The sequence below is a fragment of the Mandrillus leucophaeus genome, unplaced genomic scaffold (genome assembly GCF_000951045.1).
Source record: "Mandrillus leucophaeus isolate KB7577 unplaced genomic scaffold, Mleu.le_1.0 Scaffold32, whole genome shotgun sequence".
NCBI classification, from domain to species: domain Eukaryota; kingdom Metazoa; phylum Chordata; class Mammalia; order Primates; family Cercopithecidae; genus Mandrillus; species Mandrillus leucophaeus.
This window is the reverse complement of record NW_012103365.1, coordinates 203,905-221,075: the sequence shown is the minus strand read 5'-3', so window position 1 is coordinate 221,075 and position 17,171 is coordinate 203,905. Positions and strand designations below refer to the sequence as shown.

The 17,171-nt window shown below is 39.9% G+C and overlaps 1 protein-coding gene across 1 annotated transcript in view; it reads right to left on the bottom strand.

The window, feature by feature from the left end:
* The window catches only part of LOC105545126 (chromosome unknown open reading frame, human C16orf52), a 75,479-nt gene extending 58,314 nt beyond the window's left edge, over window positions 1–17,165 (bottom strand). The window contains exon 1 of the mRNA XM_011987912.1: window positions 17,049–17,165. Coding sequence (XP_011843302.1) covers window positions 17,049–17,154 — 106 coding nt within the window. The 5' untranslated portion in view covers window positions 17,155–17,165. The remainder of the gene's footprint in view (window positions 1–17,048) is intronic.
* Between the last annotated feature and the right edge of the window lie 6 nt (window positions 17,166–17,171).

The following is a 17,171-nucleotide window of genomic DNA, read 5'->3' as shown; positions in this document are numbered from 1 at the left end:
TGATATACAGTTGGGCTCACTGATTTCAATTTGTATTCAATATTGAAATTTACTTTTTTCAATAGTTAGTAAGGCTACTCTTCTAACCATTGTGGTCAGTTGTCCATGGACTAGCATTTATATGTAAACAGTAGAATCAGTATGGTAACATTTATATCTACAACTTAATATTTATTACAACAAAGTATTTATGATCAATTTTGAGATAACTGCCTATGGCTCCTGAAAAGACTATAGCTAAGGATCTTCAAAAGTTAGTCTGATTAACTTCAGTTGACACTTACATAGTGCTATGTGCCAAGCACTGTAAGTGTTTTATATACATGAAACAGACCTCTGAGGTATGTTGCCCAAGATCATGCTGCTAGTAAGCTGAATAGATATATATATTTTTAAGACAGGGTCTTGTTCCATTGCCCAGGTTGGAGTGCAGTGGCACAATCATAGCTCACTGCAGCCTTGAACTCCTACTCTCAAGCGATCCTTCTGCCTCAGCCTCCCCAGTAGCTAGGACTACAGGCACATACCATCATGACTAGCAATTGAAAAAAAATGTTTGTAGAGATGCGGTCTTGCTTTGTTGCCCAGGCTGGTTTCAAACTCCTGGGCTCAAGCGATCCTCCCATCTCAGCCTCCAAAAGTGCTGAGATTACAGGCACATGAGCGCCTATGTCCAGAGAGAATAGGCAGAATTTGAACCTAGGCTCTACAGTCTGTGCTGTTAGCCACTTTAATATGTCTCCAGCATTCTAACTGATTATACATATGTTTCTGCCATAAATAGGAGCCACAAAACTTAAACCTTTTCTGGTTTACTTAAATGTGTGACCTTAAGAAAATTATTGTATCATAACTTTCCCACTATTAAAATGTTTTCGGCCGGGCGCGGTGCCTCACGCCTGTAATTCCAGAACTTTGGGAGGCTGAGGTGGGCGGATCACAAGGTCAAGAAATCAAGACCATCCTGGCCAACATGGTAAAACCCCGTCTTCACTAAAATTACAAAAATTAGCTGGGTGTGGTGGCAAGCACCTATAGTCCCAGCTACTCAGGAAGCTGAGGCAGGAGAAGCGCTTGAACCCTGGAGGTTCAAGCAGTGAGCCGAGATCATGCCACTGTCCTCCAGCCTGGTGACAGAGCAAGACTCTGTCTCAAAAAAAAAAAAAAAGTTTTCAAAGATAACCAATCGTAGACTAAATCTCTTACACATATTTGTAAATATTATTTAGGCCAAATCAACTGCTCTACCTAACCACTAATTTCACTCATACCTAACCACTAATTTCACTCATTCAATCAACATTAAACACTGCTGGAAGTTAAAGTGAGTCAATTTATTCTCCTGTCTTCTCCAAATCCCACTGAAATGACCAAAGACTGGCCACTGAAATGGCTACTATAATATACCAAAGAAACTGTCTAGAAGATCTAGGTCCAGGATTTCAATATAATTTTAAAACAAAGGTTGGCAATTAATTTGAAAATGTGCTTTATATCAGAATTAAGAATGTAAAATAGTGTTATAGTCCTTTTGTTGGATAAACTAAGTTTCTTAAGAATATATATATGTAATTTATACAAAATTCTATAGCAGTATGAGAAAATGACAAGAATACCATCAACAAAGCAGAATCACTGAAGAGTTTCTTGAATCTGTACAAGAAAAAATAGGTTCACAGAAAAGGACTAAGTACCTCTGCAGCCTGTATCAATACAGTCAAAAGAAAGTCTTCTTCATTAGATAAGTTGATGGATTTTCTAAAAAAACTCAGTAAAACCCCAAGCTCAGAGAAACAGGAGCTGAGCACAGCAGAGGGCTGTTGGTAAAGACAATGGAAACTGACCACTGAGGATGGCTGATGATATCTGTACCCTGAACTTTTTCATCTGAGTATGAACTGCTTGAATGGCCAAGTTGGATATTTGCCACAACAGGCTCCTAGAGAGGAAGGGTAGAGCACAGTAGGAGGTGATGGATAAGAGACACAATATTTTAGCTAATTCTAGGCTAATAAAAAGAGAAAAAAAGCAGTGCCCAGCAACTTACAGAGGCAAAAAATAAGAGAAATAACACAGCAGGGAAAACACATAATGTACCCAACATCCCTGATAACTGTCAAGATAGTCACAAAAAAGGATAATTAAATCTTAAAGACAGCGTAGTCCACTTAAAGCCAACATCTTACTTAACTAATGGTGCAATTCTAAATGGTTACACCGTAATAGCTACCTACTGAATGGCAAGAACTTCAGAAAGTCTTAGGTTTCCAGGATTAGTCCTGTATTAGCAACATGTCAACATAAAAGAGTTTGTCTTCTAATCCTAATCCACTAAATCTTATCCGGAGTAGGACTCTAAAAGATGATTTAGTAGGCTGATATATGACTGTCTCCATTTGTTTTAACTAAGATTCTTTGCTATGGTTTCTTAAGTGACTCAGTTTTAAAAAATTTTAAACCCAAAGTATTTTGTCTACAGGATAAAAAAAAAGAGAGTCTCATATTTTATGTTTCATCATAAGAAAATGAGTAAGACTATACCATAAATTATCTTACAGGCTACCTGTGATTATCAATCATCCTTTACATTTAGAACCCTTGACTGACACTTGGTTACTGTCTTAGTCCATTTGGGCTGCTGTAAGAAAGGACCAGGTGGCTTAAAAGCAATTAAAATTCATTTCTTACATTTCTGGAGGCTGGAAATCTGAGATCAGGGTGCCAGCAAGGTCCGGTTCTGGTGAGGGTCTTCCAGGTTGCCAACTGTTAACTTCTCGTTGTATCTTCATATAGCAGAAAGCGGGCTAGGCCTCTTTTTAATCACCTCCCCAAATCCCCTCTGCCTAATACCACCATATTGGGGGTCAGGATTTCAACATGTGAATTTGGAAGGAGGGGCGCATTCAGTCCATGATAGTGACTAACCTCAACTAATGAGGTTAGGGTCATGGTTTACATACCTAGCCAGTTGGGGAAATCTACCCTAGGACTACAGATTACATCCATAACCCAGTTAGCAAATGTTGGCTAGTGTAGGAAGGTTGACAGGATGCTAGTAGCTTAGTACAATCTGTCATCACACTTGAAGAATCCCCAAATACACATTACCTTTGATATGTAGTACGGCACTTGTATACAAACATTTGGATAGACTGTCTGATACTCTTAGTGCACTGAGCTGGAAGAAGGTAACAATCCAAGTATCAGGGGCATGGTTACAATGTACATTGTGAAAGTGATACCGGCAGGGCCGGGGCAGTGGCTCACATGCCTGTAATCCCAGCACTTTGGGAGGTCAGGGTGGGAGAACTGCTTGAGTTCAGGAGTTCCAAACCAGCCTGGGCAACATAGCGAGACTATTTTTTTAATCAAAAAAAAAAAAGTGATGTGGGCAGCCAGGGATAAAACAATGATATATCCTACTTTAAAAACATCAGATTGCTTTCAGTGACTGTATGGTGGGCAAATAATCAACTGCAATGTTTATGTTCTATGCATCAAATGTGTTAAGAGATTAATCCATTTAGTTGCTTAACCACAATAACAACAGTTACCGTGTGTGTCTGTACTGTGGTAGATGTTTCAGATACATTAACTTTAATTCTTACAACCACCCTTCACGGTAAGAAGTAGTATCCCCATTTATACATGAAAAAACTATAGCTCAGAGGCCAAGAAACATGCTCAAAGCCCCTCAGCTGGTAAACAGCAGAACCAGAATTTGAACTGAGTTCTGCCTTCTACCATATTTTTTTTTTTTTTTTTTTTTTTTGAGACTGGGTCTCACTCTGTCACCCAGGCTGGAGTGCAGTGGTCCAGTCTCGGCTCAGTGCAACCTCTACCTCCCAGGCTCATGAGATCCTCCCACCTACGCATCCTGAGTAGCTGGGACTACAGGAACACGCCATCACACCAGGTTAATTTTCGTATTTTTTGTAGACACAGGGTTTTGTCATGTTGCCCAGGCTGGTCTTGAACTCCTTGAGCTCAAGTGATCTGCCCACCTCGGCCTCTCAGAGTGTTGGGACTACAGGTGTGAGCCCAGCCCCCATACTCTTTTAACTATAACTTTCTGAATAAAATACTTTCCTAATAATTTAACATATCATATACACTCACTTCTGTTTTCAAGTAAGAGGATATTCATGAAGATGAAGAGGGGACAGGAACTATTTTTCAGTTGGGGGAAAATACAGAATAACAAAATTTAGGTAAATTATTAAGCACAAACAAAACATCTATGGGAAAGCCAGAATTAGAACCCAGATTTCAATATATGTACTCAACTTAAAAAGACTTAATCTGCACCTTATCATACTTAAATGTGCATACAAAATACTGTTTTTCTCCTTACTCTATCCAACCATAGAGGTCCCCTCAACAAACAGTAACCATTCTAGATCAGACTAATGGTCCTTCCCATGAGCTCCGATGAGGAACACTGGATTCAGCCTCTTCCATTTCATCTTGCTTCCTCATGGGAGAGATTATTTACCCATTACAAGTTCCTCACCACCCCCTGCCCACCCCCACCATAGCAAACTACACATATCATATGCACAAGCATACACTCATACATATCTTCCTCAGCTCCACTGAGTTAACTCTACCTCAGGTTATTCCACTTCAGGAAACCTCTTATACATACATTCTCTGTAATTCCTCTGATAGGGCAATTTATCAGAAAACCCAAAACATGTTGAGATATATAAGAAGAATCTCAGTGAACAACTATGTCACATAGGAGGAATGTTGTAAGCTTTGAAGTCAAACTGATCAAGAATCAGAGAAGTAAGCTGCCCTTTCTTATTCCTTTTTATCTTTTGAAGATGCAAATAGTAAAGCAACTCTATTGCTTTCTACTATTTTGTTGCTGCAGAAGTATTTCAACTACAACATGGTCTTGTGGGCTAGCCTAGAAATCTAACTTCCATATTGATTCAGAGAATCAACAAAACAACCTATAAATTAAGTTTCATCTTATAAAGTCAGGAATGATTATATAGCAGCTGGACTTCATTTTCCAAATGAAAACCAACTGATACCTTTTTTTTTTTTTTTTTTTGGAGATGGAGTTTTAGCTCTTGTTGCCCAGGAGTGCAACAACAAGATCTCAGCTCACCACAACCTCCGCCTCCCAGGTTCAAGGGATTCTCCTGCCTCAGCCTCCTGAGTAGCTGGGATTACAGGCATGTGCCACCACACCTGGCTAATTTTGTATTTTTAGTAGAGATGGGGTTTCTCCATGTTGGTCAGGCTGGTCTTGAACTCCCGACATCAGCTGATCCGCCCTCCTCGGCCTCCCAAAGTGCTGAGATTACAGGCGTGAGCCACTGCACCCAGCCCCATCTGATACATTTTTTAAAAAATGAAGCCTGAATTCTATGGATATGCAGATAATTTGATATGTAACAATTTAAGTATCATACTTGTGAAAATGAGATAAGACTGGGGGTGCCAAATATTCCTGTCTTCTGAGCTCTAGTCCCTTTCTTCTTGCATATCCTACTCTCACCTCAAACAGAACATGTCTAAATCAACTCCTCAATTTTTTTTTTTTTTTTTTTGAGACAGTCTCGCTCTGCCACCCAGGCTGGAGTGCAATAGCGTGATCATGGCTCAGTGCAACCTCCGCCTCCCAGGTTCACACCATTCTCCTGCCTCAGCCTCCTGAGTAGCTGGGACTACAGGCGCTCGCCCCCATGCCCGGCTAACTTTTTGTATTTTTAGTAGAGACGGGGTTTCACCGTGTTAGCCAGGATGGTCTCAATATCTTGACCTCGTGATCCGCCCGCCTGGGCCTTCCAAAGTGCTGGGATTACAGGCGTGAGCCACTGCGTCAGGCCAACTCCTCACTTTTTACAATCACCTCACTCTCTAAATTCCCAATTTTATTCCCTAGCCCAGATTCAAAATCTTAGTGTTAACCATAACATTTCCTCTTTCCTGTCATGTGCAAGCTTAGACTAAATGCTGCCTGAGATACAAAGATCAATAAATCATATTCCCTGCTCTGAAAGAACTTAAAAAAATCTATACTAGAAAAAAAATTATACTAGAAAATAGGGCAAGTACCACACAAATAACCATGATACAAATATGCTACCATAAAAAATGTGCAAAGTGTTAGCAAGGAGTAGAGGGGAATCACTTTAGGTAAGGGATCAAAAAAGGTTTCACGAAGATAGCAGCTGATATGCTCGGAAGATGGGTAGGATACTGATAAAACAGGGACTAGAGAGAGTGAGAGGGTCAAAGAATTACAGATGAGAATACAGACTGTACATAGGAAACAGAAAGTAATGCAGAGGGGCTAGAATGTACATGCATGCAGGGAAAAAAAGCAGGATCTAAGGCCAGAAAGTATCATAAGTTGGAGCCAGACTGAAAATCCTTGAGTGTCTTTTGTTCTATGGAAGATGAAGTCACTGAAGGTTTCTGGTACAAGCACATGCAATGGTTAAGAGCCAGGATCCACTGAGTGACATTAGGCAAGTGACTTTTCTGTATTTTCATAGGGCTGTCTAAATAACAGCACTTACACAGGGGCGTTGTGGGGATCAATTAACACATGGAAAGTGTCTAGAAAAGAATCTGTCACAAAGTAAATGCTATACAAGTATTTATTATTCTATTTGTTCTTTAGAAAGATAAAATAAGTTGCAAAACACAGAAATGGACTGGAATAGAAATTTCACTGCCTTCTATCTTCCTTTACTCACGCCATTCCCTTTTCAAGAACAAGAACCACCCAAGTCTTCCTTATTACTCATTATTAAATGTATCATCTGTTAAATTCCACCTCCTCTCTGATTGCCTGATCATATGCATATGTTGGTACATACTCACAAGGTACAAGACATGCAAGATACAATTTTATCTTCCCAGGGTAGAGGGTACCTCAAGGACTTTTTCATTTGCTTAAACATAATCTCTGATTATTTCAGTACAGATTCCTTACAGACCACAAATACTTCAACAGCATTTGTTGCAAGACAGTCTAGAATGAAGTTCAAAGGCACAGGGAATATCTATGGGAAGATTTTTTAAATATTCATAGTAAATTAAAGATTTCTTTTATCAAAATTATGGTACTTTATAAATGAAATGGTCATATCTTTGTGATAGTCTAAGTGGCCTTAAAGATTTTTGTCTTTGGAGGTCAGTGGCCTGATCAGCAGAACTGATCTGAACACGGCCTATTTTTGAAAAGAACTTCTATTATTATGGCTGAAATTAGACCCAACAATGTTCCAGGTAAACAACTTACTGTGACTATATTGCAATAATGAAATTTTGTTCTTCCTTTTTCTTACTTGACCCACCCAACTGCATTTTTTTCTACTCCTGTTTAATCTCTAACTATAGCAGTATATGGTCTCTAGTTGAACAGATCTATATTAAAAGTCAACAGCTGCCTTTTTGCTCAATATATACAACGGCAAGTGTCAAAATGCCAAATGTGACATTTTATTTATAGCCAAAGCTAGTATAATGAGACACACAAAAAAGTGCAGCCTTTTGCTAATTAAAAAAAAAAAAAAAAAAGGAGTGATTCAAAGATATGTCAGTTTGCTTCAAAAATGAATTGGAGTTACACACTGAAACTTCCCTTAAGCAAACTATACATGTTAGTTGGTACATACTCACAAATACATGTAAGTACCATTGATAGCAACACCCAAACCCAAATGCTCTTTATTTTGTCAACTCTAAAGCAATAAACCCCAAAGGAATATCACATTCTACTTGCTCACTGTGTATCTGGCGAGAATTCCCCTCCGTGTAATTTGCAGCTAACAAAAGAATGCACAGTAAAGTTTACAAACACAGTATATTTAAGTGAAATACACAGTAAGGGTATACTATTGAAAAATGATTTTAATTCAGGTACCTATTTTTAGGTATCCTGATATTCAAAGATCTTCAGGTTTCCTCATGGCTCTTATCTAAGCCTCTTTAGGATTTCTACAACAGCTTTCCCAACATTACTTTTCAGTTTATAGTTGATCAAGGATGAAAAACTGCTACTTTCAATCTGTCGTTATCAATTGGATCAGGTTTTCTAATTATAAAGCCTCTAGCTGCTTAGTTGGGCAAGGAATTCTAGAAAGCACTGGGAAAAAAATGTGTAGTTTCAGAACTTGAAAATACAACATCCCGACAACCAAGGTAAGGCTGTAAATATGAAATTTATACCTATATTCTTGTCACTGCTGTCACTGTACAACCTAATTTGCTGGGTCTCTTAGAGAAGCATATCGAACACGGTCACTATGTAAATAATTATGCATTCGGGTTCATGAACAAGTTCTTATTTATAATTCAACGGTAACAATTTCAAAAACAGGAACACTTCATTACATGTCTAAATTTCCCCTATAAGATTATGCAATATGGCCCACTGCCTAAGTATGCATTGAAATGGGTTATGGAAAAAATGAACTCATAGTTGCATTACAGAAGCTAGTAACTAGAAAAAAATTTATTCCATAAACTAAATCTTCAGTGATACTGCTTGCCAGGTTTCTATAAAGAACCAACTATCTCATATATTTCAAACTTATTTTCACACTTCGAGGTGAGAAAAATTGACTTGATACTCCAACTGTACTACCAGCTCTTAAATTCCTTTAAAAATAACTTCTGAACTAAATGATCTTAACAATACACTGTGGTTAATACTCTTTAACCCACAGGAGAACAAAGTTGGAGTCTACACCTACATAACTATTAGAAGTGCTGAAAGAGGTATTAATCAGGTCTAAATGATATAATTTTTATTAATAAAAACCCTCAACTGCAACTTGTCTAAGATCAATTACATGGCTCATAAATAGTGGGACTGGGACTCGGCTACACGTCGGTTTGCCCCAAAGCCTGTGTAACATTTCCACTATGCTAGGCTGTCTTTCATTTAGAAAACCTCTTCAATCTGTTCCAGCAACATCTAAACACAAGTTCTCCTTGGTTTTGGTAGTTACATGTGTCCCATAAGTGTATATTACCACAACAACTGACTATGCAATCTCTCTTCCCAGATTGGACCCAGCTGGATTCACAAACATTCAAATACAGACACACCATGTTGCCTTAAATCTCTTTCTGGAACAAGGCAGCGTATAAGTAAATAAATAAGACAGACAGTACAAAAGGGAAACACTAAAAAATCCAGATGTTTTGATCTTTTACATAATAAATGACTAACATTTGAGCATTTACTATGTATTGGACAATGTGCTAGTCTATTATATGCCATATTTTATTTCCTCACAACTATCCTTTGAGGTAAATATATTGTCTCCATTTTATAACTGAAAAATCAAATTACATGCCCCAAATCATAAAGCTAATAAAAAGGGAATCCAAGAATCAAATTGAGATACGCCTGACTCCAAATCCTACAGAACCATTTTACTATACTGCAACTCCAACACAAACTCAGTATTTACCAGGAAAGGGATTAAACAATGATATTTTTGGTCACACTAAGCAGAACAGTGGAGAACTGATATATGTAATTATTACTATGCAAAATTTGAAAGCAGCCAAATAAGGAAGGACTCAGTAAGTATGGCCGATCTAACAAATGCATCAGCAGTCTTTACTCTAATTTTTTTCTTCTGAATTTCCTTCTTTTAGTGATTTCCATTTACTCATGCCTGCTGTTCATGTTCTTAATCCTAAATTCCCCTTCTCCAAAAACATTTAGGCTTATTTATACTCTTAATTCTGAAGTGGTCTCATCTCTGTTGGTAATGGTAAAAGAGACGATGTTTGGAATTAAGGTTGTAAAGGAAATATAAATGCTTTGTTCAGGAGATCTAACTTCCTATTGGAAAATCTGGTCTACCCTGGGAATTCACAGTATCATAAATGATCTCAAGCTTTAAGCATGTCCTACGACTACTGTAAAAAGACCAGTTTTTGAATTTTTATTGATAATTATTACTTGATAAGCTGAAATAAACTATACTGATAATGTCACTTTTTTAAAAACCACATTTAAAAAACGTCTTTAATCACTTTATCTTCATAGCCTTTTATGCTTGGAAGTAAAAAACTGAGTGGTCCAAATGTCCACCAACTGATGAATGGCCAAATAAATGTGGTCTATCCATATAATGGAATACTTGACAACAAAAAAGAAATACATAGCCAAGTGTGGTAGCATGCATCTATAGTCCCAGCTACTTGGGAGGCTGAGGCTGGAGGATTGCTTGAGCCCAGGAGTTTGAGTCCAGCCTGGGTAACATAGCAAGATCCTGTCTCTTAAAGAAAAAAAAAAAAAAAAGCCATAACATGGAAGAACTTTGAAAATATTATGCTAAGTTTAAGAAGCCAGTCACAAAGGATCACATAGATTCTATGATTGGAAATGTTCAGAATAGGCCAATCAACAGATAGAAAGCATATTAGGGGTTGCCTAGAAGGATGAGACACCTCTAAGCCTGGTCTTGGAGTAATGAAATGTTCTAAAATGGACTATGGTGATGGTAGCACACAACTTTATGAAGATACTAAAAGCCACTGATTTGTATACTTTACTTTATTTGTATACTTTAAATGGATGAATATTATTATGTGAATTACATCTCAATAAAGCTATTTTAAAAATTTACTGGAAATAGGCTCAAAAGGCCAATGAAGAAATATTATTAATGCTTTTTAAATTCAAGGAGAACACAATCTCAAACTTTTTGCCCTTTTAGGTAACCAAATCCCATCCTTCTCTATAAATCATGTCCAAAGTGATTAATAAAATGAAGTTTGAGACAGGTTTGTTTAACAACTGATGTTACAGAGTTCTTTCATGTCAAAGCACCTTTGTGATCATTGAAGTTGTCATAGTTCCAGGGAAAGGACTTATGATTTAATAATTTTCTATTACTTAATGAACAGGTCTGCTTAAGCAACTTGTAATTTTAATGTTTTAAACTTAGGATCCCCAATGCATAGGCCGGAATCTACCTGTAGATCTTGGACCCTTATGAGATAGATGTCAAGCTCCACAGTCCCTTATCTGAGGCTTACCAGAGTTTCCTATGAAGTAGGAGGTAGCAGAATAGGAAATGACACCCCTCACCAAGTCTTCCACTTCCCTGAACACCTGCCAATCTTTAGACCTGAGGAAAATGAAAACTCTTCCTCACAAAATGTCAGACATACAGCGGGTTTTAAACAGGTAAGTCTTGCTCCTTATTCCCGATTTTACTATCCATGAGCAATGGAGACCAGGGGGAGAGGACAGAATCCTGTTAGCATAATATTTTAGCTTATTGTGTCTCCTCACTCAATCCTTGTCAGGTAACAAGGAGTGACTTCACGTGACTGGTAGTTTAGGAGAAAATACTGGGCATATGTGATCCAACATTTTGCCTTTGGAAGCACTCATCTCTCCTCTGTCATGCTGGAAGTGTTGTAGGGGCAGGTCCCCCAGTTCTGTCTGGGACTGGATAGTTAAGTCTGCTCAATTTTGAGGTCCAGGAGTAGGAAGTCACTTGCCCCCAAATGTAAGTGACATTCTCCAATATCCTCTTTCTTAGTAATAAAATAATATTTTAGCCCCTAAATACCTTATTTCTTTTTTGCCCCTCAACTAGTTCAGAATACAAACAGGGAAGAACATGTCAGTTTTTGAGACCTCCCTAAACAGTAACATCCCATCCAGACAATTTTAAAAACAACAAGAATGAAAATATCTTCAGAAATGAATACACTAACCTTAACTTCGTTATGACAAACTATAACATGAATATGATAACCACTTTAGGGAAATTTTGATGAGACATAAGGGAGAATTCTTTCAGCTACTTGAAGGAGACTTTTGGGGAACATCTGGAAATCTTCATAAAGAACATAAGGCAAATCCATCTAGGATGATTAGGATTACGGTCACTGAAATCCTTGCTGTGAGGGGATAATGCCTCCCTCACTAAAGGGATCTGTAGACCATTTATATTTAGAGAAGCAGCTTTACTTAACTGTTTATCTTGTTAAAATTAACTAACACTAATTCCTGCACCCCTAACAAAAAGTCTCTTCAGGGGTGAGAAGAGAGTGACAGTGAAATTAAGAAGCTTGTACAAAGCAAAGACTATCACTTTAAGACTGAAACCCAAGTCTCCTTCTTTCCCTCTTCTGTAATCTGGGAAAACCTCCAGCCACTGAAGAATTTTAATTTCACTTAAGATAAGTAAAAGGTGTGCATAAATAAGATATAGGTAATACTTCAGTGAAGAATTTTCCTCAATGGAGTCTTTGCAGCACTGAAACTCAAATCTCACATGCAAAGCACTGCCATGCTGGGGGAAATGTGAAAATGACTATTTTACATTGGCCAAATATAAACATCCTAAGGAATCAGATCAAGTAATGGATGTCAAAGTGCTTCAAAAACTATGAGGCATTATATAAAATCAAAGATACTGCTATTGATATTGAGTTCCAGTAACCAGCAGAAATTTGACCTTAGCATAGCAGAATTATGTAATTTTGTCACTGTATTCATCTACCATTTAATATTTTTGGTTACACTAACAGAAGGAGTCTTCATTAGAGTGTCTTCCCCCATACATATATAATATGATGTTTCAGATCTTCAAAAGTTTGTGCATAATCCACAAGCCATTACAACAAGCAGATGAAATGTTAATCACACAGGTGAAAATGAAAGGCGTGTACTTTCTCTGTCTCTAGACCAAGACAATAAAAACATGAAAAACTCTGCTGTCCAAAGTATGGTCCATAATCTTATAGTAACATAGTTTATCAACAGGGATTTTAGGAAGTTACTCTTCCTCTTCTTTTTTTTTTTCCTATGTCCTTCTATGGTAGTTCAAGCAGAAGCTGAGGACAGAGATTAGAATATGGAGATGAGAGACTGGAAGAGGAAGAACAGCATGGAAGTGGCAAAGAAAGTCCAAAGCCAAGAGGGCCATATATTTAACTTGTTCTAAGCACGGCTGTATTATCCTTAATGTTTCCTTATTTCCTAGAGCATCTAATAGAAAAAACGTCATTTCTCACAGTTCTGGGCTTTCATTTCAAAACTGGATTCTGACACCTGTTCTTATAAACTAGAACAGCAATATAACAATATGTAATTTTTATTGAGCATTTACTGTGTGTCAGGTACTGTTCTAAATGTTTTACATGGGTTAACTCAGTTAATTACCACAATATCCAAATGAGACGGGTACTTTTATTATCCCTAAGGCTAAAGAACCTGCCCTAAAGCTACAGAGCTATGAAGTGATGAAGTCTAGACTTGAATTCTCAAACTTTCCCTTAGTAGTTCACTGCAGTGGTTTTCAAGTTACATTCTGTAGACTCTTTCAGCTCCAAAAGTTCTGTTTCTAAAATACATTTTACCCTGTTTAAAAACTGCAATGAAAACATCATGATCAAAACTAGAGACTGAATATAATACACCAAAGGGAACCAACACATTAACTTTTTGTTGCTGGCTTAAGTCACTTTTGTGCAGCTCTTGAAATAAAGCTAGACCAGTCACCACTGAGATCTTATTTGAACTTCTTGTAAATGTTTCATTGATTTGGAAGGTGTAACTCAGCACTTTTTTTTTTTTTTTTAAACTCAAGACTACATCTGCCTGCTCAGGTGAGACTGTACAGCATACAAGCTCAAGCATAACAGTAAACAAAGGAACATACTATCCCATTCGTTTTACGTTTCGGGGGGCTTACTGCCTGACATGTAAGGTAAGAAATACATGCTAGATAAGAATTTTAAAAATTTCCTATGTTCCTACTATCTCTTATTCCTCTTTCTAGCCATAATATTTAACGGAATGGTATCCTGAGATGGCAAGAGAAGCTTTTAGAAAAAAAGAATCACTTCCTCCATCCCACATCAGCCACATATTGTCACTGTTACTCTCTGGACCTTGTGCCTACGATCCCCTGTCATTCCACTTTGCTGTATTGATCATTGCCACTCTGACTGGTCTTCAATTTTATTGGGCCCCCTATTCTACTGGCCATGTACCATCTGCTATTCGACTGACCAATCCATTAGTTTTTATTCACTTTCACTCTTTATCCAGCTGATACTCCATAAGCCATCATTACAATACTTTGGCCACTATCCTAAATACCTTGGCTGCTCTGTCATTTTGTTGCAACGTATCTGGCAAACCCTAACCTTGAATGAAGCCTTCACATTATTCTTTATTATTCATTATTGTATATGAGGCTTTCACATTATTCTTGATGTTTCCTTATTTCCAAGAACACTTGGAAAATTCACCTACCTCAGTACCAAAGTGACTGAGCACTACTAGAAAAGGTCAAGAGGGCAGATGGGTTATCACACTATATGTTCATGACCATCAACTTCCACGACGCATCAGTGCTGCTTAAAGAATCCTACTTATCACCGTTGGCAAGCTTTCTCTGCAATTATTTTTTTCTAACAGTTTATATTTCCTCAGACTTTGGACATTCATCGCTCCCATCTCCGTGGCAACTCACAGCCAATTTTGCCTCCAAATTTGAAAGAGTTATACTCATTCTATCCTTGCTTTCTTCAGAATACAAGAGGAGCTTGCCCTTTTTTTTTGTTTTTTGATGGAGTACCACTTTGTCGCCCAGGTTGGAGTGCAGTGGCACAATCTCGGCTCACTGCAACCTCCACCTCCCAGGTTCAAGTGGTTTTTTTGGCCTCAGCTTCCCGAGTAGCTGGGATGACAGGCATGCACCACCGCGCCCGGCTAATTGTTTTGTATTTTTAGTAGAGACGGGGTTTCGCCGTGTTGGCCAGGATGGTCTCAAACTCCTGTCCTCACGTGATCCGCCCGTCTTGGCCTCCCAAAGAGTTGGGATTATAGGCATGAGCCACCATGCCCGGCTATGCCCTTTTCCATCTTTGGAATGTTTTGCTATCACTTATCTTTCTTCTCTTTCATATGTAACAATTCTTCTCTTTCAACTATATCTTTTGCATGAACATTTAGTCTGTTTTATCTATTGGGATTCTATGTAAAACTTCTTTGTAGAAAGGTTCTTTCTGCTAGAGCACTGAAACCCCTTTTCCCCTAAGTAAAGCCTGAAAGTCAGTCTCATAAAAGGAGTCAATCCACATATAAGTAGGATAAAAACATCAACAGGTCATGAACTGGATGTCACACATGTAACCGTGTTAAGTTGTCGGGCAGCAACAATATTTTCGTAAACAAACCCCATAGTACCACCAAATTCGAAACCATCCTGATTCTTTCTTCGTATATTTTACAATTAAGAGTTCTAAAACTCCACAGGCAAGAAAAGTAGCAGAATTTTTAGAGTGTTATTTTAATAACCAGTGAATCTGACAGCATGATTTTGTGTTACTAGGTCTACATCGGGGGAGAGGAGGGAGGGAGGAGGAAGCAACAAATGTCCCAGCTACCACTCTTTTTCTAAGAGCTAAAAATATTGCAGGATAAATACAGGACCATAAGTAATACTTAAAAAGTAAGTTTTGACAGCACAGTGATGCTTTTTTTTTTGAGACAGTCTCGCTCTGTCGCCCAGGCTGGAGTGCAGTGGCGGGATCTCAGCTCACTGCAACCTCCGCCTCCCCGGTTCAAGCGATTCTCCTGCCTCAGCCTCCTGAGTAGCTGGGATTACAGGTGCGTGCCACATGCTCGGCTAATTTTTTTTTTTTTTTTTTGTATTTTCAGTAGAGAGGAGGTTTCGCCATGTTGGTCAGGCTAGTCTCGAACTCCTAACCTCCTGATCCCCCCGGCCTCGGCCTCCCAAAGTGCGTGAGCCACCGCGTCCGGCCGCATTTTTACAAGAAATTATCCACGTAGGGAGCTTGACATTCCCAACCCTCCAATAGTTCCTTCACCTGCACTGAACAAGCAGTTAAAAAACAAGACCATTCCTTAAATCGGAGCAGCTCTCCTGACAGCTGTTTACATTAATTAAGGTTTGGTCTCACAGGTCTGGGAGAGGGGGAGAAAGAGAGGCAGAAGAGCGGAGGAAGGAGAGGTAGCAGGGAAAGAAGTGGCCCAAGCTGAGAACAATCTTGGAAGCGCATTCACCTGGGGTACCCTTCAGAAAGATGCCCGCCTCTTTCCCGAGGGCACCACCTTGCCTCTCCCGCCCACAGCTCCGTGGTGTTACAGCAAGCACTGCTCCCGCTGCCGGGCTGTCTGCAACTCTAATGTGTTATTTAATTTTGTAACTACTATTAAGATCTCTCCAGCGTTTTTGTGATGCGCTGGAATGAAAGACGCTCCATAAAATGAGGTTTATTATTAGTAGTATTATAGCTCCCGGGCCTAAAATAAAGCAAAATTATAACCACATACACACTTCAAAGGGAAAATCCGAAGCCACAAGCGTCTCAAACACTGCCAAGCGGGCAGGGGATGGGCGGGGGCGGGGGTGTAGAGGGGCTCCAATCCGGCGCCCCCCACTCCCACCAACTCCACCAGCTCTTCCAACACCCACCATTCACCCTGCCTGGTGGGGTCAGCGCCCACAGCCCGGGCTCAGCCCCGGCCGCAGCTTCCTCTGGTGGTAGAAGGTCTGGAGTCGGACCTGACCCCTCTTGGCCTCCTCTCGCCCACCAGCTCTCTAGTGGCTCCCGCACTGCCTCGCAGGCTGCCTCACTCCCAGCCCCAGCCTCTCCGCCTGGTTTCTAATTTCCTTGCAGGAGCCTCACTTTCCTCCCGTCTTCCACCTTTTTTTTTTTTTTAATCCAGAACGAAGCTGATCCTTCTGCGATCCCTCACATGGGAGGGCTGCTCCCCTCCTCCCCGGTCCGGGACTCGCCAGCCTAGCCCAGGTCTCCTTGGCCACTTTTCACCCAGCCTGGGGCGCCTCTCCCCTGAGTCCGGGGGTTCCGCTGGCGCCCGGCGGCTTCCTCTTCTCTATCCCCTTCTTCTGCGGCCCGGGTCTCCCCTCCGCCCCCGGTCTCCTCAGGTTAGCTCCCGGCCGGGACCCTCCACCCCGTCCTCCCCTCAGTCCGGGTCTCCCCTGCCTCGCGTCGCCCTCAGCCAATCCCCCGCCCGGCCCCGCGCGCCTGCCGCTCACCCGCAGACTCCCCGGTGTTGATCCAGTCCGGGTTGGCGATGCTGGCGATGGCGAAGATATCGGCAGCCAGAAAGAGACATCCTGAGATGATGGTCAGTTTATCCATCTCCCCGCCCCGCTCCC